A 17,359-nucleotide genomic window follows, 5' to 3' on the forward strand; every position below is an offset into this window, starting at 1 on the left:
ACGTGTGTGTATGTGTGTATGTATCTGTGTGTTGTGGTTCCACCCGGCTTCCAGAGCTACTCATGTGTCCTCTTTACACGTCATCCTCTGTCTCTGGAGCATCCAGATGCGGTAGGCTCACCCTGATGACTCTATTACGCAAAGTGCTTCCCAGGCTCCTCCCAAAAAGGTTCCTTCATATACATGGATGGGGCCTGAAGTAATTTATGGAGTCCTAGAAATGTGCGCTCAGAGAATTTGCAATAGTCAGATGCCCTTTAAAACAGATTCAGTAAGAGAAATAAAAGGCACTAGAGACATAGGTAGTCCTTAAAATACCTCCCAAAAATGAGAAGGTAGAGTAAGAGGCATAGGTGACATCAAAGATCTGGGCTGGTTTTTCTGTTTTTAATAAAATTTGCTGCTTAGATCCAGAAGCCCAGAAAGGAATCCTTGCTCTGTTTTCAGGCCTAAATCTATTGCCCATAATCTTTTTTTTCACAAGCAAGAATACACGTTCCTGCATGTTCCCAGAAGTACAGGATTTTTGTGGTTGGGCACTCAGCAATTGCAGATTATAAATCCAATAAGCCAAAGAGATGCCTCAAACAGCTTTTTCTGGGCTAGAAAATGTGTCCTAAGTCTACCCAGCCTTTTAGGAGGAGAGTATCAGACAGGCAGGGACATGGGATGAATGGCTCTTGGAGTTTTCTGTCTGTGCTCCACATTTTCAGGTGGTTTGCTGGTCAGGTGTCTGGCTGGCAATGGGAGTCATACGGATTAGTCTCTGTTCTTTGCATGTTTGTGCCCCATGTGGGCCAGAACCATGTCACATCTGGGAATAAACTAACCACCCCCGGACATCTCAATTAACTAGTGGCATCTGGGAGAACTCAAACTTTTCAGTCCTATCAAATGGAAAAATTAGACCCTTGTTGCATCATGTAGGAAAAGTCTTGTTTGCTTTCCAGGGTGAAGCTAAGTAAACAGTGCAAAAGGAGCAAGATGCAAATATGACTTGTTTGGTGTACAAGCATTTTTTTTTTAATATACCCTGGAGGGGAAATGCACGCGCGCGCACACACATACACTAAGATCTACCATTTCTATCAGATCAGTTAGATGTAGATAAACACCTCAGAGTAATTCAATCTACTGATGGAAACCATCACTCAGGGAAGAAATGCTTTCCTTGACAGACAAATCCTAGCCTGGTGGATTAGCTCCCATCAGCCTCCAGTTTATGGAAGAATTCTGTGGTCTCTCTTGCAGGATGGAGAGATGTGGTCGTCTGTCAACTGTACCATTTGTGCTTGTGTGAAAGGCAAGACAGAGTGTCGCAAGAAGCAGTGTGTTCCCATCAGCAGCTGCCCTCAGGTTCGTCTGCAGGTTGACTTACTCTTTACCTAAGCATCTAGAGAACCATCCTGTGTGTGGCATGGTCACCTCCCATCTTCTGAACACAGAATTCAGATCCTCCAAAACTTCCAAGTTCCCAAATAGACACGTGTCCTTTGCAAAGCTTGCTCCTTGTTCTTTATGATTCTCATCCAGATTCTAGCCTAGCAGGGTAATAGCTCTTACCTCGCTCTGTTTTTTACTGATCTCTCCCAGTTTTTTGTTTTAATGTCTCCAACTTCTGTTTGATCAGCTCCCTCGTGTCTTTTGCTGGGTTTTCTTTTGAATATCATAAAAGATCCTTTCATTTTACCTCTCTCTTTCTTTTCAAATCAGTTTTCTTCCTGTAGCCATTCAAAGGAATATGTGGTTGTTTATTAATAAATTCCCCAAGGAGTTTCACCTGCCCAGTGGCACCCTCCAACCCCTTTTCTGAAGTTTTCCCTCTCCAACCCGGGCTCTGTTGTAGTCCTGAATGGAAATGGCGTCTTTATGGAAATATCTCTTTTCAGAAACCCATAGTTCCACTGCCCTGAATAAAGCATCCATTATCTTCCAAAGCATGAGCTTCATTGAATTCACCTCAGCAACTTGAAACCTTTCAAGGTTTTATGCATTTTGGGAAAATGTCAAGCCTATTCAATACCTTCCAGTAAATGAAAAAATACATCCATATATTCAGGACATGTCTTCCCTTCTCTGTCAGAGACAGCTTTTAATTTTATTCACATCTGTTATTATTATAAACAAAAAGTTGCTGTTTTTACGTGAGTGCCAAATGAAGCACAAAAAAACAACAGCTGTTGCTATTGCACAACTGAATAAAGGGGGAAAAAAAAAAGAAAAAAAGAAACCCTAATTAGTCTTGCTTTAAAAAGCCTCAGACATAAAACTGAAAAAAAAAAAAAAAAAACCCAGGAGATACAATAAGGAGAGTTGAGCATGATCTACTTATAAATATTCATTGGGAAAAATGGTATCACATCATTTTTGCCCGTCCTCCGGGAACCCCCGCTGCTAATGAACTCCTGCGGCACATGTTAGTAATAATGGGCTTCCTTATTCTACAAGACAAAAACAAAAGGCTGAGCCAGCCTGGTGGCTCGAGCAACCAGCCTCTGCAGGCCCTGGTGGAGTTCCCGGCTTCACTTGAGTCCTGCCACTCGCGGCAGGTGTGGTGGTCTTCATAGCCCTCTTGCTGTGGGGAGGTGAGCGCTCTTTCCGTTACCAGCATCTTGGTTCCTGTCTCTTGTTTGTGGACCATATTTGGGCCAGGAGCATCCGTCCCTCCAGGCGCAGGCCTGGCGTTTCCCCCACCCCACCCCCACCCCACCCCTGTCTTCTTGTCAGAGCCCGTCAGGCAGTGCCTGGCTCCTGCCTCAGGGCCCACCTTTTTGTTTCTAGGCAGTTTTCCAATCATTCCTTTGGTTCACACTTTGCCTCCTCAGGGGCCAGCACAAGCACTTTGGAAGATAATTTAGTTTTACCATAGAAATCCTGTTAAACACTTACTTCCCCTCCCCTGCATTGCTTTGGGAAATTAAAAAAATAATAATAATAATAATTTTTTTTTAAGAAACAGACATATTCCTGCTCTATCCTTCCTGGCTACTATACATCTTTTTCCAGAAGTTTGCATGCCTTGTTGAAGAAGGATTGTGTGGTTGCATTCCCTTCTTGACAGTCCCCCAGGGCAAAGGAGTGCATTTGGTGAGAAGGACGGAGGGGTCCACTGGGGACAGGTTCGATGTGACAGTCATTCCATCACTGTTAATATGTCCTGAGACTTCCTCTGTAGTCATAGGACCAACCTCGTCTGATGCTGAGACCCCGCCCCCCCCACCTCTGAGGTGGGTGCTGTTACTAGGCCCTTCTTACTCTTGCTTTCTTGGGGCATCCAGAATTCCTCAGCAAGTTCCACGTAACTCAGGAGCCAGACATCATAGCTTTCTCTTGATTTATTCCCTGCCTAATTTAGTGATGTTTCCAGCCCCTCTCTCACTTTCTGAAGAAAGCAACTGGCTGTTTCTGTTGAGGTACAGATGCAGGGAATCACAGAGTCACCCTTTGCTGGGGCCTTGGTTTAAACAGCTCTGTATGCCATTATTCCATCAGCTGGAGCCAGTCTGCTTTGGATTTGTCCTCAACTGCTTTCAGGCACGAGAAGCCAAAGGAGTCCTCTGTGCCAAATAGAAACAGACAACAGAGCTCTTGGTCATGAAATTGTCGTGTTGCCCCAAACCATGGAAGGTGGCATGGCATGGAGTTTTTGAGTCTCATTCAAACCTGTCATAGCCTTTAATGTACCTTTTTAAAGCGTCAGACATGGTTCTAATTCTTTAATTATCAACTGCCATCTTTTTTTTTTGTTGTTGTTAGTGTGATTTGTTTTTTAAGTACCTAAATCTATTCTTGATGCAATCGACAGGTAGTGAAACAAGGCTTGACACAAGTCTTGGGCCACCACTCTGTGGTCTGTTTCCCTAGTTTCCTGTAAAGAGGGGAAAGGGGCATTTGTATATAGAGGGTTGTTGTGAAGCATAAATGTGATAAGGAAAGAAGAAAGTACGGCATTTTTTTCCTACTGTATAGATACCCAATAAATGTTAACTTCTCTTAAAGATTAAGATGAGACCTCTCTCATCTTAAAAATCTGGAGTGAAAAGTTGGCCTATAAGGTCACACAAAATTAGGTTTGATTTTGGGTTGGCTCAGACGGTAAAGCATCTGCCTGCAATGTAGGAGACCTGGGTTCGATCCCTGGGTTGGGAAGATCCCCTGGAGGAGGAAATGGCAACCCACTCCAGTACTCTTCCCTGGAAAATCCCAAGGATGGAGGAGCCTGGTAGGCTACAGTCCATGGGGTCACAAAGAGTCGGACACGACTGAGCGACTTCACTTCACCCTTGTGTTACATGACATCGATGTCTTCGTCTATATGAAGGAAAATGCTCAGCTCACTAAGTTTTTGTGAATCTTAATAACAAAAATTATAATATGTTCTAAATATTAACTTATTTTAAACCCTTGCAGTTAGCCTGATGTAGGGTAACCTAAGGAAAATATCTAGTCAGACGTCTGTTTCATAGCATGTGCTTCCTGAATGTTCATTTTCTTCCACGTTTCTCTTCCCCTGTGATTCCACTGAGTCAGAGATACAGCAATGTCATTCTCTGATAAGAGTCCTGAGATTATGCTTCTTCCTTTAAATGTCAATCATTAGAGAAAAATGAGAAGAAATGCAGTAGAGGAGATTACACTGTTTTTCCAGAAAGGTAATGGAAAATTACTCAGCATTTCAAAACCCTTAGCCCCATTTGGCTTTGACTACATAATAGTCAGGGATAGCGCACCACTCTCTGAAAGAAGGAATCAGGTGGAATTTCATTTGTGGCACAGATATTGTCCATATACATAGGCCCAAGCTTGGGTTACTGTTTATTTTTGGCTCCCTCCAATAAGCAGAGACAGAATGAAAGCTTTGCATAGACTGATAGATTGACAGCCAATTCCCATTTCTACATGTGTGCACTTGGTCTCTAGAGGGCTAGATTTGGGTATCAGTGAAAAGGTGGAATCCAGACTGTCTCCATCTCCCCTCCATGTGAGAAAAATCACACCAATGAAACCTTTAGGGATTATATTTCTCTGAGGATAAAAACAGGAAAGCTTTTTGAATGACTTTGCCTGGCTGTAGAACCTGATACTTAAAACTTCATTTTCACCACCATCATCACCATCTGGGCATCGAGTTCAAATACAGCTTGGACGAATTTCATTGATTTATCTGGTATGAGATTTAAAAAAGAGTTTTGTCCTCAGCAGACCCTGTTTTTTAACACTGAACTCTTTTTTTTTTTTTTCTCTTTTTCTTGATTAGGGTAAAATTCTCAACAGGAAAGGATGCTGTCCTATTTGCACTGAAAGTAAGTTTATTGAAAATATGCTATTAATATTTATTTTGCATTTTATAGTACAGCAAGAAAAATGGTGGTGTAAGTTTTCAGCCTCTTTTATTTCTGTGGGAATAGGATGGGATCATCTTACCTTGCTACAGACAATTAAAGTCAGTGGTAATCCTTGTACAGAAGCACAACTAAGACAAATGCGAGTGTTTCTGCTGGGATGTGTTGCTGTGAGAAATTTAGAAGACAAATGGTCTCATGAGGTTTTAGGAAGGGCCAGGTGGCTCAGATGGTAAAGTGTCTGTCTACAATGTGGGAGACCCGGGTTCGAGCCCTGGGTTGGGAAGATCCCCTGGAGAAGGAAATGGCAATCCACTCCAGTACTATTGCCTGGAAAATCCCATGGACAGAGGAGCCTGGCAGGCTACAGTCTATGGGGTTGCAAAGAGTCCGACATGACTGAACAACTTCAGTATACTATCACTATAGATAGCTTGATGTGCTTTTTAACTGCTAATAGCATTTGCAGCCATAGTGACTAAAAGATAATGATATCCTATAAAACCAAATGTTATATATAACCTAGGAGAGATTCTCCTTCCTTCCTTATGAAGCCAAACAGTTGCCCGTCTTTCTCCTTCACCCTCACCACGGCTTCATCGCTGTTTCACTTGGGCACATCCTTTGATGCTCTTGGTAAAGAGAAAACAAGAGGTCTTGGCTTGGTTTGGTTGGCAATGGTGTAGCCATCCTGTTATTTTTAACTGAGATCTTGAAGGTTCTAACATGGCCGTTTTGAAAGCCATCTGGGACTGTACTACCCACCACTTAGACAGCATAGCAACAGATTTCAAGTTATCCCCACATGTAAGTGTGCCCAGATCTGTTAGCAAACCACTGTTTCAGTCCCCTCACATTCATATGGTTTCTAGATAGCTTTCTGAAATGTTTCACTGAAGGAGGAGTATTCATAATGTCGCTGTCAAATTAGTATGATAAGCAGGATTAGCCCAGCCATGGAATCTGTTGGAGTGTATTTTATGAGCCATTCAGGCTTAAGTGGGCTTTGATGATAGTTGAAAGCAGCTTTCACATGGAAACAGGTTTGTTTATTTCACTTGTCTGAAGCCAGAGTTTATATTACTAAGAGTTATCCTGGCTCTTCTTTTTAGATACATAGGTTCATTATATATATATTATCATATATACATATATTGCTATTCACACACACATATATATATATATCTCACTATTTTTTGAGACAGATATTAAACAATTATGCATTGTACACTGGATAAAAGTGATGGCTGAATTAAGGAAAATTAAGTTATAAACTTAATAAAAGAATTTTTCTTTAAAGACAAGGAAGTACATAAATTAAGTCAAAGGAGGCCAACTAAGTATATTAGTAGAGCCTGGGATGCAGGAAGAAGAATTAGCTACGATTAACACACCAGTTGATTTTAAAACATGTGTATAAACTATTACATTTAATCATCTTCCCAGAGATTCTCTGAGGAAATTTTGTTTATGGATGGTTTGGAGGCCACTTCCAGCTTAATTCTTTTTTGGATGTGCAGAGTCAAGCCTAAATTGATGAAGTTTTCCTCTGTATCCATGTCAATGGAGATGTTTACATTTCCCTAGAAAGTATCTCTTAGTTAAAGTAGAGACCGACCACCAATGAACAGACAGGTTACATCTTCCCATCTCATGCTGTCAGGCAGGAATACTGCTTATCAGCTTAATAAGAAAATATATGGCCAGTCTTGTAAAGAAATAGCCTAAATCTTGAATTACCAGACTTTATGTTACAAGGATGATTGTTGAGATCGTTGAGAGGAAAGCTACATTTCATTATTAGTTTATCCACTATGGGCTAGTCTTTCCAAATATATTGGGTTCGCCAAAAACTTCCTCTGAATTTTTCCATAACATCTTACAGAAAAAATACAAAGGAACTTTTTGGCCCAGCTAATAGCATACTGGTGACTTATTAGAAAACAAAAAGGAAAGAAAAGAAGAATAGAAGGATGAGTATGACAAAAACCAAACCAGATTTTTAACTGGTCATATTAAATATTGATTGGACATGTGTTGTACATTGTATTGTAAGTATAAATGTTGTACATGTGAATAAGCCTGTGACTTCTGTCACTGAGAGAGGCAAGTTGGCAAGGGAGAAGTCACCCTGCTGGAGGGATGCCAAGGAGATGACTGACTCTGTGCACCTGCATCCAGCAGGTCAATATGGGACGAGTCCAGGCATGTGGTTCTCGGTCCAAATTGAGGTGATATCATCAGATGGCGATGTCTCAATTTCCTTTGGTGTTCTTTCCATCTGTTTACTCTTTCTTGCTCTCCAGCAGTTCTTCCATCAATGCTGTAAAACACATTCTACTTGGAGAGGTTTATTTGTTCAGATTGAGTTATGAGTTCAGAGAAGGCAATGGCACCCCACTCCAGTACTCTTGCCTGGAAAATCCCATGGACGGAGGAGCCTGGTAGACTGCAGTCCATGGGGTCGCTAGGAGTTGGACACGACTGTATAACTTTCAAGTAGACAACCTGAGCGACTTCGCTTTCACTTTTCACTTTCATGCATTGGAGAAGGAAATGGCAAGCCACTCCAGTGTTCTTGCCTGGAGAATCCCAGGGACGGGGGAGCCTGGTGGGCTGCTGTCTCTGGGGTCGCACAGAGTCGGACACGACTGAAGCAACTTAGCAGTTATGAGATGGGATGACTTCCAATTTTTTTTTAAAGCAATGCCTAGACTTTCATAGCACATTCAGGTAGACTTATTCCGATGTCCTTTAGCTGCAGTCTAAAGACCTCCTATTTTGAAATTCCTTTGTCATTATATCCAAGATCCAGAATAAACCTTAGAGCTCGTTTTTTTTCCTCCTATGTCAATTATGAAAACTCTTCTGGTATATGAGTTTCTAAAACAGGCAAATGAAGTTTGAAGTACAAACTAAGGCTAGTATTTTCTAGAACCAGAAAAATGACTGATTTCTCTCTCATTCAAATAAGATCACACATACACATGTATATATCCTGTTAGTTACTACAGAGTTTCCAACCTCAGTGTTATTGATTGTTTGGCCAGATAATTCTTTGTGGTAGGGGCCGTCCAGTGCATTGTGTGATGTTTAGCTGTGTCTCTGGCCTCTACCAACTAAATGTCAGTAGCAACCCAACAATATCTTCAGAAACTTCCAAATGTCCCCTGGGGGACAACATCACTCCTGGTGGAGAACCACTGGTACTCTAAACAGAAGTAGCGGCATAGGTGAATCCAGAGACAAACACCTATGGTACTAATAACAATAAATTGACTCCTTTAGTTAATTAATTAATTTTAATTAGAGGGTAATTGCAATATGATGTTTTTGGTCATACATCAACATGAATCGGCCACAGGTATACATGTGTCCCTTAACACAGTGATGAGATGGAGTAGGAGCATAAAGTGAGGCTGACCTTTGCTGTTGTAAAAATTGACATTGCAGAAGCCTTTGGATTTAACTGAATGTGTTTCAGTATTTTCATTGCCTAGCTCTAGAAAAAAATTATAAAGGTATCATTATGTCTCAATTGATTCAAGTCACCATCTTTGTTTTAGTTGCTAGGAAGCTAGAAATAAATTTGTATCTCATCTCCAATAGCATGTGGCCTTTGAGTAATACACTTTCTCCTGACTTCATCTTATATGTCTTTTACCTTTGGATGTTTTGGATTATTTAGTATGGATGCATGTAAGCTATTTCCAATCCTCTTTTGGAAGGAGGCAAGATACAAATAAGTGTTAGTCACTTGAGTTATGTCTGACTCTGTGACCCCATGGACTGTAGCCCACCAGTCTCCTCTGTCCATGGAATTCTCCAGGTAAGAATATTGGAGTTAACCATTCCCTTCTCCAGAGGATCTTCCCAGCCCAAGGATTGAACCTGGGTCTCCTTCATTGCAGGCAGATTTTTTACCATCTGAGTCACCAGGGAAGCCCATATTATGTATGTAGAATGGCAATCCACTCCAGTATTCTTGCCTGGAGAATCCCATGGGCGGAGGAGCCTGGCGGGCTGCAGTCCATGGGGTCTCAAGGAGTCGGACACAACTGAGCGACTCACACACACACACACACACATGCATAAATAAAATGGACAGATTACATAGCATCCAATCTAAAACTTATTTTGGTTATCTGCAGTAGTTAAATGAGTATTGCATTATTTCCAATAGTGCCATTGCATCATCTGTTTCTAAAATCCTATAGAATTCCTGCCTTATTGACTCGCTTAATCTGCCTTGATAGTGTTTGAGGCTCTCTCAGACCTCTGAAAGGAACAGTGCAGAGAAAACTCAAACATATAAAATGTTTTTATAGGCTTCTCCTTTAAGTCAGTGCTAACAGTAATTTATAGTTACCCAGGTACAATATTGAGGTACAAAATTGTTATACTCCTCACAGTACAGTAGTCTTCAAAGTCTGAAAGACCGATGATGATTCCATAAAAAGACAGTCCTCTTAAAATCAGACCTGAAGAAAGTGTGTAAAGGATTACTGTCTTTTATTAACATGGGACATTCTTTTTCCAACTGAAAAGAATTAAACTTGATTTGGAGGATTTATTTAAAATAAAATATTTGAAGTGAGCTAAACAAACTTTATAAAGCTTTGGTGCAAATGCTGTTTCTTGCCAAAGTATGAGCTATAGCTTAAAGCAAGTCCTGCTTTCCCTGAGCTGAGGGTCATAGGACTGTGAATTGGGTGCCAAGAAGGCCACTGTCTGCTGTGTGTGTAGCACTTGGGTTTGTGTAAAATGTTATCTTACGGTGTGTTGTCAAACCGTAGGCAGAATCTTGACCTAGCCACCCAACAGAGACCTGAATCAGATAAATTCTTTGCTGGCAGAATGTCTGTTTTCATACATGGAAATAGTACTCAGTGGCAAAATTTTCACTGATAAGAGATGGAGGGGTGTGTATGTGTGTGTGGAGAGAGAGAGAGAGGGAAAGAAAGACTGACTTTGAGAAAAAATTTAATCTCCTAACCATCTGTTAGATCAGAGGCAACCAAAGGTAATCCAGACATAGATGCCCCGTCTCTGACTATCTCAGATTTGTTAAGCTGTGCCTGTAGCTACATCAGTCTTAACCATCAGAATCCCAACCCCAAAGGAAAGTTCACGATTACATAACACAGAGGAGGGTAGGGTATACTGAGCACAGATGTGCATTTAATTGAAATAACCTCAACTACATGTCCCACAAGTAATAGGAAATATTAGGTTTCAGCAACTTAGGGTGCGAGGAGGCTCACAGTTGCCAGGTGACTCTTTAAAACCCCCAAGAGTTAGGTTTCCAGCTGTGTGCAGCACTGGGGTGTCTGCTGTCCAAGAGGGCCCCTGCATGCTGCTTGAACCTACCATGGACATGGTGCAGTTGCTCTGGCTGGTCTTGGCACATCTTTCTTAAGTCCTCGAGCATGGCTACAGCGACCTCCAATTAAAGAGTAGTTGTAGAAAGGGGGACTGCAACAACTTAATGCAATAGTGACCTTGGGGTCCATTTTATGAGAAGTCTCCACTGACAGAGGTTCTGCAAATTCGTAATGCTGAGTTTGAGCAAGGTTTCTGGCCTCCAAGACTGTAAGCAACTCCAGGTCCCTGGACACCAGGAGTCTGTCCTTAACTCAGGAAAGCGAGGAAATTTGAAACCGGAGCTCAAGATGCTTGTAGAATAAGAATTTGTGGTGTTGACTTTAGCCCTGCCGAGGAGGTGTTAAGCTAAGTAGCCACTGAAGTTTCTGCTCCAGTGTCTGGAGGTGGGTTTGTCACTGCTCCTGAGGCTCAACCAGCAGACGGGGTGGCAAATAAAACCCAACTGTACCACAGTGGTAGCTGGGAAACCCCACACAGGCAGGAGCGGCATTAGAAGGGAGTGAGGGAATCAGTTTATGTTCTCTTTTATATACTGCTCTAAGGAATATTGTTTCTTTAAATGTTCTGGCTGTAGATTGATGTAAAGTTGGAGGGCCCTGAGGTTATTAGGGGTCCTCTTTTATCCATGACCTATTGTCAATTTCAACAGGGTGTTAGTACTTCTTAAGTTGTGACTGTTAACAATCATCACCACCACCATCATCATTGTCTAACAATAATGGCAGTAACGGTAATAGCAACAGCAGCCAATATTTATTTAGCATCTGCTATGTATTGAAACAGGTCCTAGGCTGTCTTTTTTAATCTTATTTGATCTTCACAGTCGTTTTGACCATGTTATGGCCAAGTAAATGTCATTAGCTCCATTTAACAGCCAAGGAAACTGAGGCTTTGAGTTTATGAATGATGCCCAACATAGGTCGTGGAGCCCAAATCAAGGAAGTCTGGCCCCAGGGCTTGGACTGGAAATTCTGTCTTTACTTCTCAGTCATTTTGTTTGATATGATAACCAGTTGCAGTTAGGAAGGGAAGAGGTCTGGAGGGCTTTTTGACTAGTGGGGATTAGAGATTGGAGAAGGATTTTAGGAAGAGTTTCTAATTAGACAGCGTTTCCCTCTACACCACCCAGGAAGAGATGTAGATTCAGACGCCCTCACGTTTCTGCTCAGGTGCAGAGCAGTTGGTGTGCTCTGTGCTCAATGAAAAATCAAACTAGCATGGTTTTCCATGTTATTCGTTTTTCCTCCTGGAAACTCAAGGTTGAGATGGTTCCAGCAGTAAGTGAAGATCACCCAAATCTTCTTACTTACAATAATAAAAGACATGTAATTTGAAATTTGGAATAACTGTATAAATTCCATCAGGAGTAAGAAAGAACAAAATCTCTCTGCCAGTCAAGCTTTTCTCCATTTTAGCATCATGGAATTGTATAAATGAATGGACCTTAATGTAAGGTCAACCTTCCCACTTCTTAGGTAAGGAAGTTGAGGCTAATGGTAGTATTAACTGGAAGAACGAGGATGAAAACCTGAACATTTTTTATTCCCTACTCCAATATTCATTCTATAATATTGTATGGTCTCCCCAGAATTTTGCATGGGAAAATAGTTTTAATATAGATGTACCATTATTAAATCACTAATTGAAAGTGACTTTCTTGCCTAATTTTGGAACAGTATATTTTATACATAAAGATATGTATAAATTCATTACTAGATATATGGTACATTTCACCAAGGCTGCCATCTTGAATCTCAAGAAAGATGCAAATGCCAATTTCTAAAGAAACTTATGAACAAAATCTCTTAGCAGTAGTGAATGTAAAACACAGCTAAGTGACAAACCAATACAAATCCCAAACTATGAAAAATATACTTTATGGAAAAAACTTTATGGTAAATTACACATTACTGTCTGCAAACCTGAGGCAGACTTATACCTCTCTGGAGGTCACATTTCCTCTGAGTAAAATAAGAACAACACAAAACCGCTACTCTGCTGCCACTACAATTGCTCCTATTACCAGCAGCAATTTATTGAATGTAAATCTGCGTCAAGTATTGTGATAAATGCTCTCCATGCATTCTGTCACTTAATCCTCACAACAATCCATGCAGTGGAAGCTACTGTTATTCTCATTTTACAAATGAGATCTGAGCGTCTGAGAAATTACTAATAAATAAGGTGTGTGCCTGCTTCAGTCATGTCCGACTCTGCAACCATGTGGACTTCAGCCTCCAGGCTCCCCTGTCCATGGGATTCTCCAGGCAAGAATGCTGGAGTGGGTTGCCATGCTCTCCTCCAAGGTATGTTAGCCAATAGCCTGATCCGTGAGATGCCAATAGCCTGGTCCATGAGACTCCAGAGCCCAAACTTTTAAGCACTATTGTATATTCTTTGTTGACTACATGTTGGAGGTTTACTGCCAAATATACATGAAGTTTGCCAATTTCTTTCCTCTATACATGATTAGGGGCTTCTATTTGAAAACATTTGTATCTATGCACCTTTTAAAACCTTATCTGTGTCTTTGAGATCACTGAATCTCCAGTTTCTTGGATTACAATACTTGAATTCTAACCTTCCCTGGCAGTTGGGAGATATGATTTATTAACTACACTCTGTGGTTCCCCTTGATGTGAAGTTTATGTTTATGAATAGTATCATCTTTTTCCTTACCGAGGTCCTCCTCTTGGTTAATGCGCTCCTCCCCCAACCACTGCTCCCCTCCTCTGCTCTGCCCTTTCGTATTTCTCCTCAATGCACATGTCTGCTCTGCTTTTACTTTGTACCTTCTCATCTTGTGAGCTCACGGCCCTGCCTCCATGGTACCCCTTCTGCAGTTACTCTCTCAGTCTGGTTTCACATTTGTCTAGATTTCCAGGTCCTTAACACAGGACTTCTTGGCAAGATATGAATATGGCAGATCTCAGTTTCTCACTTTTTTGGAGGCTACATTCTTCTTTCACAAAGGACTGTGTTTGAATTTGATTAACAGTTGCTACCTTTGATTCTCTAAATTATCCGGGTTGGGAGTTGGATGGAGAGATGGATGGCTGTTTCCAACCCCTATCCGTTGACTGAATTCTGGCACCCCTTTATCCCAGCTGCACAGGTTTTGAGTCTTAATGTTATTTCTCATACTTTTGGCATTTTTCTCCCATGTTGATCATCAGTCATCAGGTCTGGTTGATTGTCTCTTTGCATTGCTTTTCTAATAAATAATTTCCTTCCCATTCCCACGGCAGCCAGCCCCTCATCCTATTCCCTGTTGTTAACCTCTGCCTTTTCTTCTTCAGCCCTTTGTGCAAGCCACTGTCAGAACCCAAACTTGGCTTTCATGAAAACTACACCAGCTTCCTTCACTGGTCTCTTGCAGAATTTCTCAAAGTTTGTTTTATGAAATGCTAGTGCTGAGGGATCCTCATGAGTAATATTTTCAAAACAAGTTTCTATGATTAAATACATTAGGGAAATGCTGGGTCAAGTAAACTTAAATGTGTTTCCTCACTGCAGAATTCTCAGAGCCCTTTACATGCCAGTGTGCAGGGTAAACTTTCAGGAGGATGATGGAGTATAGAGTCCCTCCCGAACTAATTTGGGCTGCAGAGGTTTTTTTTTTCTTTTTAATTTCTACTTATTTTGGCAGAGTAACAGGCAGGATTGATGTTTCATAGAAAACATGTTAAGAAATGCTGGTTCTTTGAAATAAATTTAAACTTCTCAGGCTGACAATAGATCTCAGGCCAGTTTATTTAGACGGCTGGGGTGTTTTACATCTCCTGAAGCAACTACCCATTCTGGGCAGATTGGTCTTCTATTCTTGTGCAAGCTGCCTTCTTTCCCATGTTTAAGACTATCATGGTAACAATCTTTTGGTCTAGAGGCTTACTCCATTCAAGCTCTAAATCTACATTTTGTTTGTCTTTTATAGATGAACTCAACATTGTCTTTTCAACACATTTACCTTTTATAAGTATGTTACAATCTTATCCAGTTCTATTTCTGCCAGCAGCAGATTTGCAAGATTTGCATAGCATTTATAATGATACAACCAGTAATGACTACTCTGTGAGCATCTATTATGTTCTCAGCATTTTTACAATGCTGTCTTTATAACCACCATGCAAAGTAGTTGTTCTTCGACCCATGTTACAGATGAATAGACTGAGGTTATGTAAGTAGTACATGATTTTGTAGTCAGTGGGTGGCAAGACTGGGATTCAAACCCAGGACTCTTTTCTAAGCAACTTAATATTCGCAAAGCTTTAAAGTGGTTTCAAAGCTGGGTGACAGGTTAATTTAGAGATGAGAAACCCATCTCTCAGGTAAAAAGTTCTCTTTTCTGATAAACAGTAATTTCTAGCTTTAAGACAGCAGACATTTTAAGGTCAGGGCTTGGATTAGAGAGTGTCAAAAATGCATCTTCTATAACAAGTTTGTATTAACATCAGTGACTTTCCAGCACTCTGGAAGGTGTCATGGAGGACATGGATAAAGGTTGATACAGACCCCTGAGTTGAGGAAATTGCAATGTGTTTGGAGAGACAAAATGTAAACACGTTAAATGACAGAACCATATCATATAGTTTATAATCAGATAGGCATTGTTAAACTGAGGTTCATGAACTCCTAGGAGGTCATTGGTTAGTCTTGGAACAGGGTGTCTATGAATCTCTACATTTGAATGGATATACTCATTTTCACTTGGAAGGAAGAGTGTCTATACCCATCTTCCTATTTCCTAAAAGCTCTGTAATCCCAATTTGTTAACAACAGTGACTGCATGGGATGCTGTGGTATAGGGTATAAATGGAAATTTCGAGTCATGGTCAGGGAGGCACTGGCTTCAAAGCCACAGAGATTGGGTTGGACTCTTTCTTTACTACTACTTGCTTAGAGACCACGGGCAACATGGCAGTTTCTTCAGCTTCACTGCTAAGAAATTAGGGTAATATACCCTGTGTAGACAAGTAGTGAGGATTAAAGGAGATAGTGCAACTATGGAAAGCATCTGGCGTGTTGCCTGGTATAAGCTAGTCACTCCAGACTAGTTGCCTTGATTTTTGCTAAATTCATTTTTTTGCTCTTGTCTCTGTAAACAAACTGAGTGTTTTTAAAACAGTACACATTCATTATCTTAGCAAGTCCTGGAGATCAGAAGTCTGAAATGGATCTGAGTGGGTCCAAATCAAGGTGTTGGCAGAACTGCATCCCTTCTCAAGGCTCGAGAGGATCTGTTTTCATGCTAGTCTAGATTCTAGAGGTTGCCCATTTTCCTTGATTTGAAGCGTCTTTTCATCTTCAAAGCCAGCAGTGGTGAGTTGAGTTCTTCTCATGCCATATCATCGTGTGACACTCACTTCTCTGCCTTTTTCCTTCACTTACAAGTGACCACTTGTGATAGCATCTGTCCTTCCTGGATTACCCAGGATAATTTGTTTATAATTCAACTAATTAATTGATTAAGCAAAATTCTATTAAATTATTTGCTGTACACCATTTATCAAACTTAACTATTTTTGTGAGTTCAGTGGGAGCAGTATATTTTTCCTACTGAAATATAATCTTTAATTAATCAACCTTTCATTTAGAAAATATTTGATATCTAATATGGATTATACCAGTCATTGCTGTTGGTAATGCATAGATAAATCCGTTTATCCAATATTAAGGTAGATCCTCCAGTGTACAAGGCAGAAGGCAGTGTGTCAGACACTGAGAAGTATACACAGAATTTATGTGTAAGGAGTTTAAGGCCTGGTTTAGGCATTAAAAATACATTATGACTAAAAGCTAGGATAAAAAGGAACTATAGTTAACAGTAGGGTCATCACAAGAAAAAAAATTTTAACTATGTTAGGTGAGTAATGTTAATTAGATTTGTGGTTATAATTTCAAAATGTATACAAACAGAATTATTACATTGTACATACAAAACTAATATGAAATTATAGGTCAATTTTACCTAAATTTTAAAAATTAAAAAAATTGAAGTACAAAAGCTAGGGTAGAAAGTGCCTCCTCATAAGCATACTGTGGGTTTGGTGACCATATTTTTAACCCTCAAACTGAAACACATAATGTGACTAGAATAGAGTACTGGAAGCTGACCATCTCAGAAAATCTGAGCCACGTGGTCAGTTTTGTTTTGGGGACTTAGAAGAGAGAATTGACTTTGGCTGAGGCCTGGGGAGTTGGTACATGAGCTAGAAGCTGAAGAATTCCAGTGCTGTGAACTGTGAGGTGTGGGCAGGCATGGCCAGTGCACAGCCAGGGTGAGAGGTAGGGTAGCCCTGGGCTCAGGTGGGGAGGCTGCACACAGGATGTCAACCAGGGCTTTAGGGGTAAATTTAGTTTATTAGATCTCAAATGTGGGGGGATGTGTCCTTTGCTCTTCTGCTTGAGGTTGGTAAGGATTTGAGGTTATGGAAGTTATTGGAAAAGAAATTTACATTCTTAGCCCTCTCTCTATCAAATCTTTTTTTTTTTTAATCAGTTTCAGGTGCCTAGTCAACTTAAAAAGAAAAAATCAGCTTTTTATTTGTAGATTTGTAAGTCTGTCTGGTGGATTAGGGATGAGTGGAAAGAGACTCACTAGGCCCTTCCCCCACATTCACACAGTAAAGTCA

At 40.7% G+C, this 17,359-nt stretch overlaps 1 protein-coding gene across 1 annotated transcript in view; it reads left to right on the plus strand.

The window, feature by feature from the left end:
- Positions 1-17,359, plus strand: part of BMPER (BMP binding endothelial regulator) — a 252,908-nt gene that overhangs the window by 153,669 nt on the left and 81,880 nt on the right. Inside the window, exons 10-11 of the mRNA XM_010831140.1 lie at positions 1,252-1,356; positions 5,258-5,303. Coding sequence (XP_010829442.1) covers positions 1,252-1,356; positions 5,258-5,303 — 151 coding nt within the window. The remainder of the gene's footprint in view (positions 1-1,251; positions 1,357-5,257; positions 5,304-17,359) is intronic.

The sequence above is a fragment of the Bison bison genome, unplaced genomic scaffold (assembly GCF_000754665.1).
Source record: "Bison bison bison isolate TAMUID 2011002044 unplaced genomic scaffold, Bison_UMD1.0 scf7180017864525, whole genome shotgun sequence".
In the NCBI taxonomy this organism is placed as follows: domain Eukaryota; kingdom Metazoa; phylum Chordata; class Mammalia; order Artiodactyla; family Bovidae; genus Bison; species Bison bison.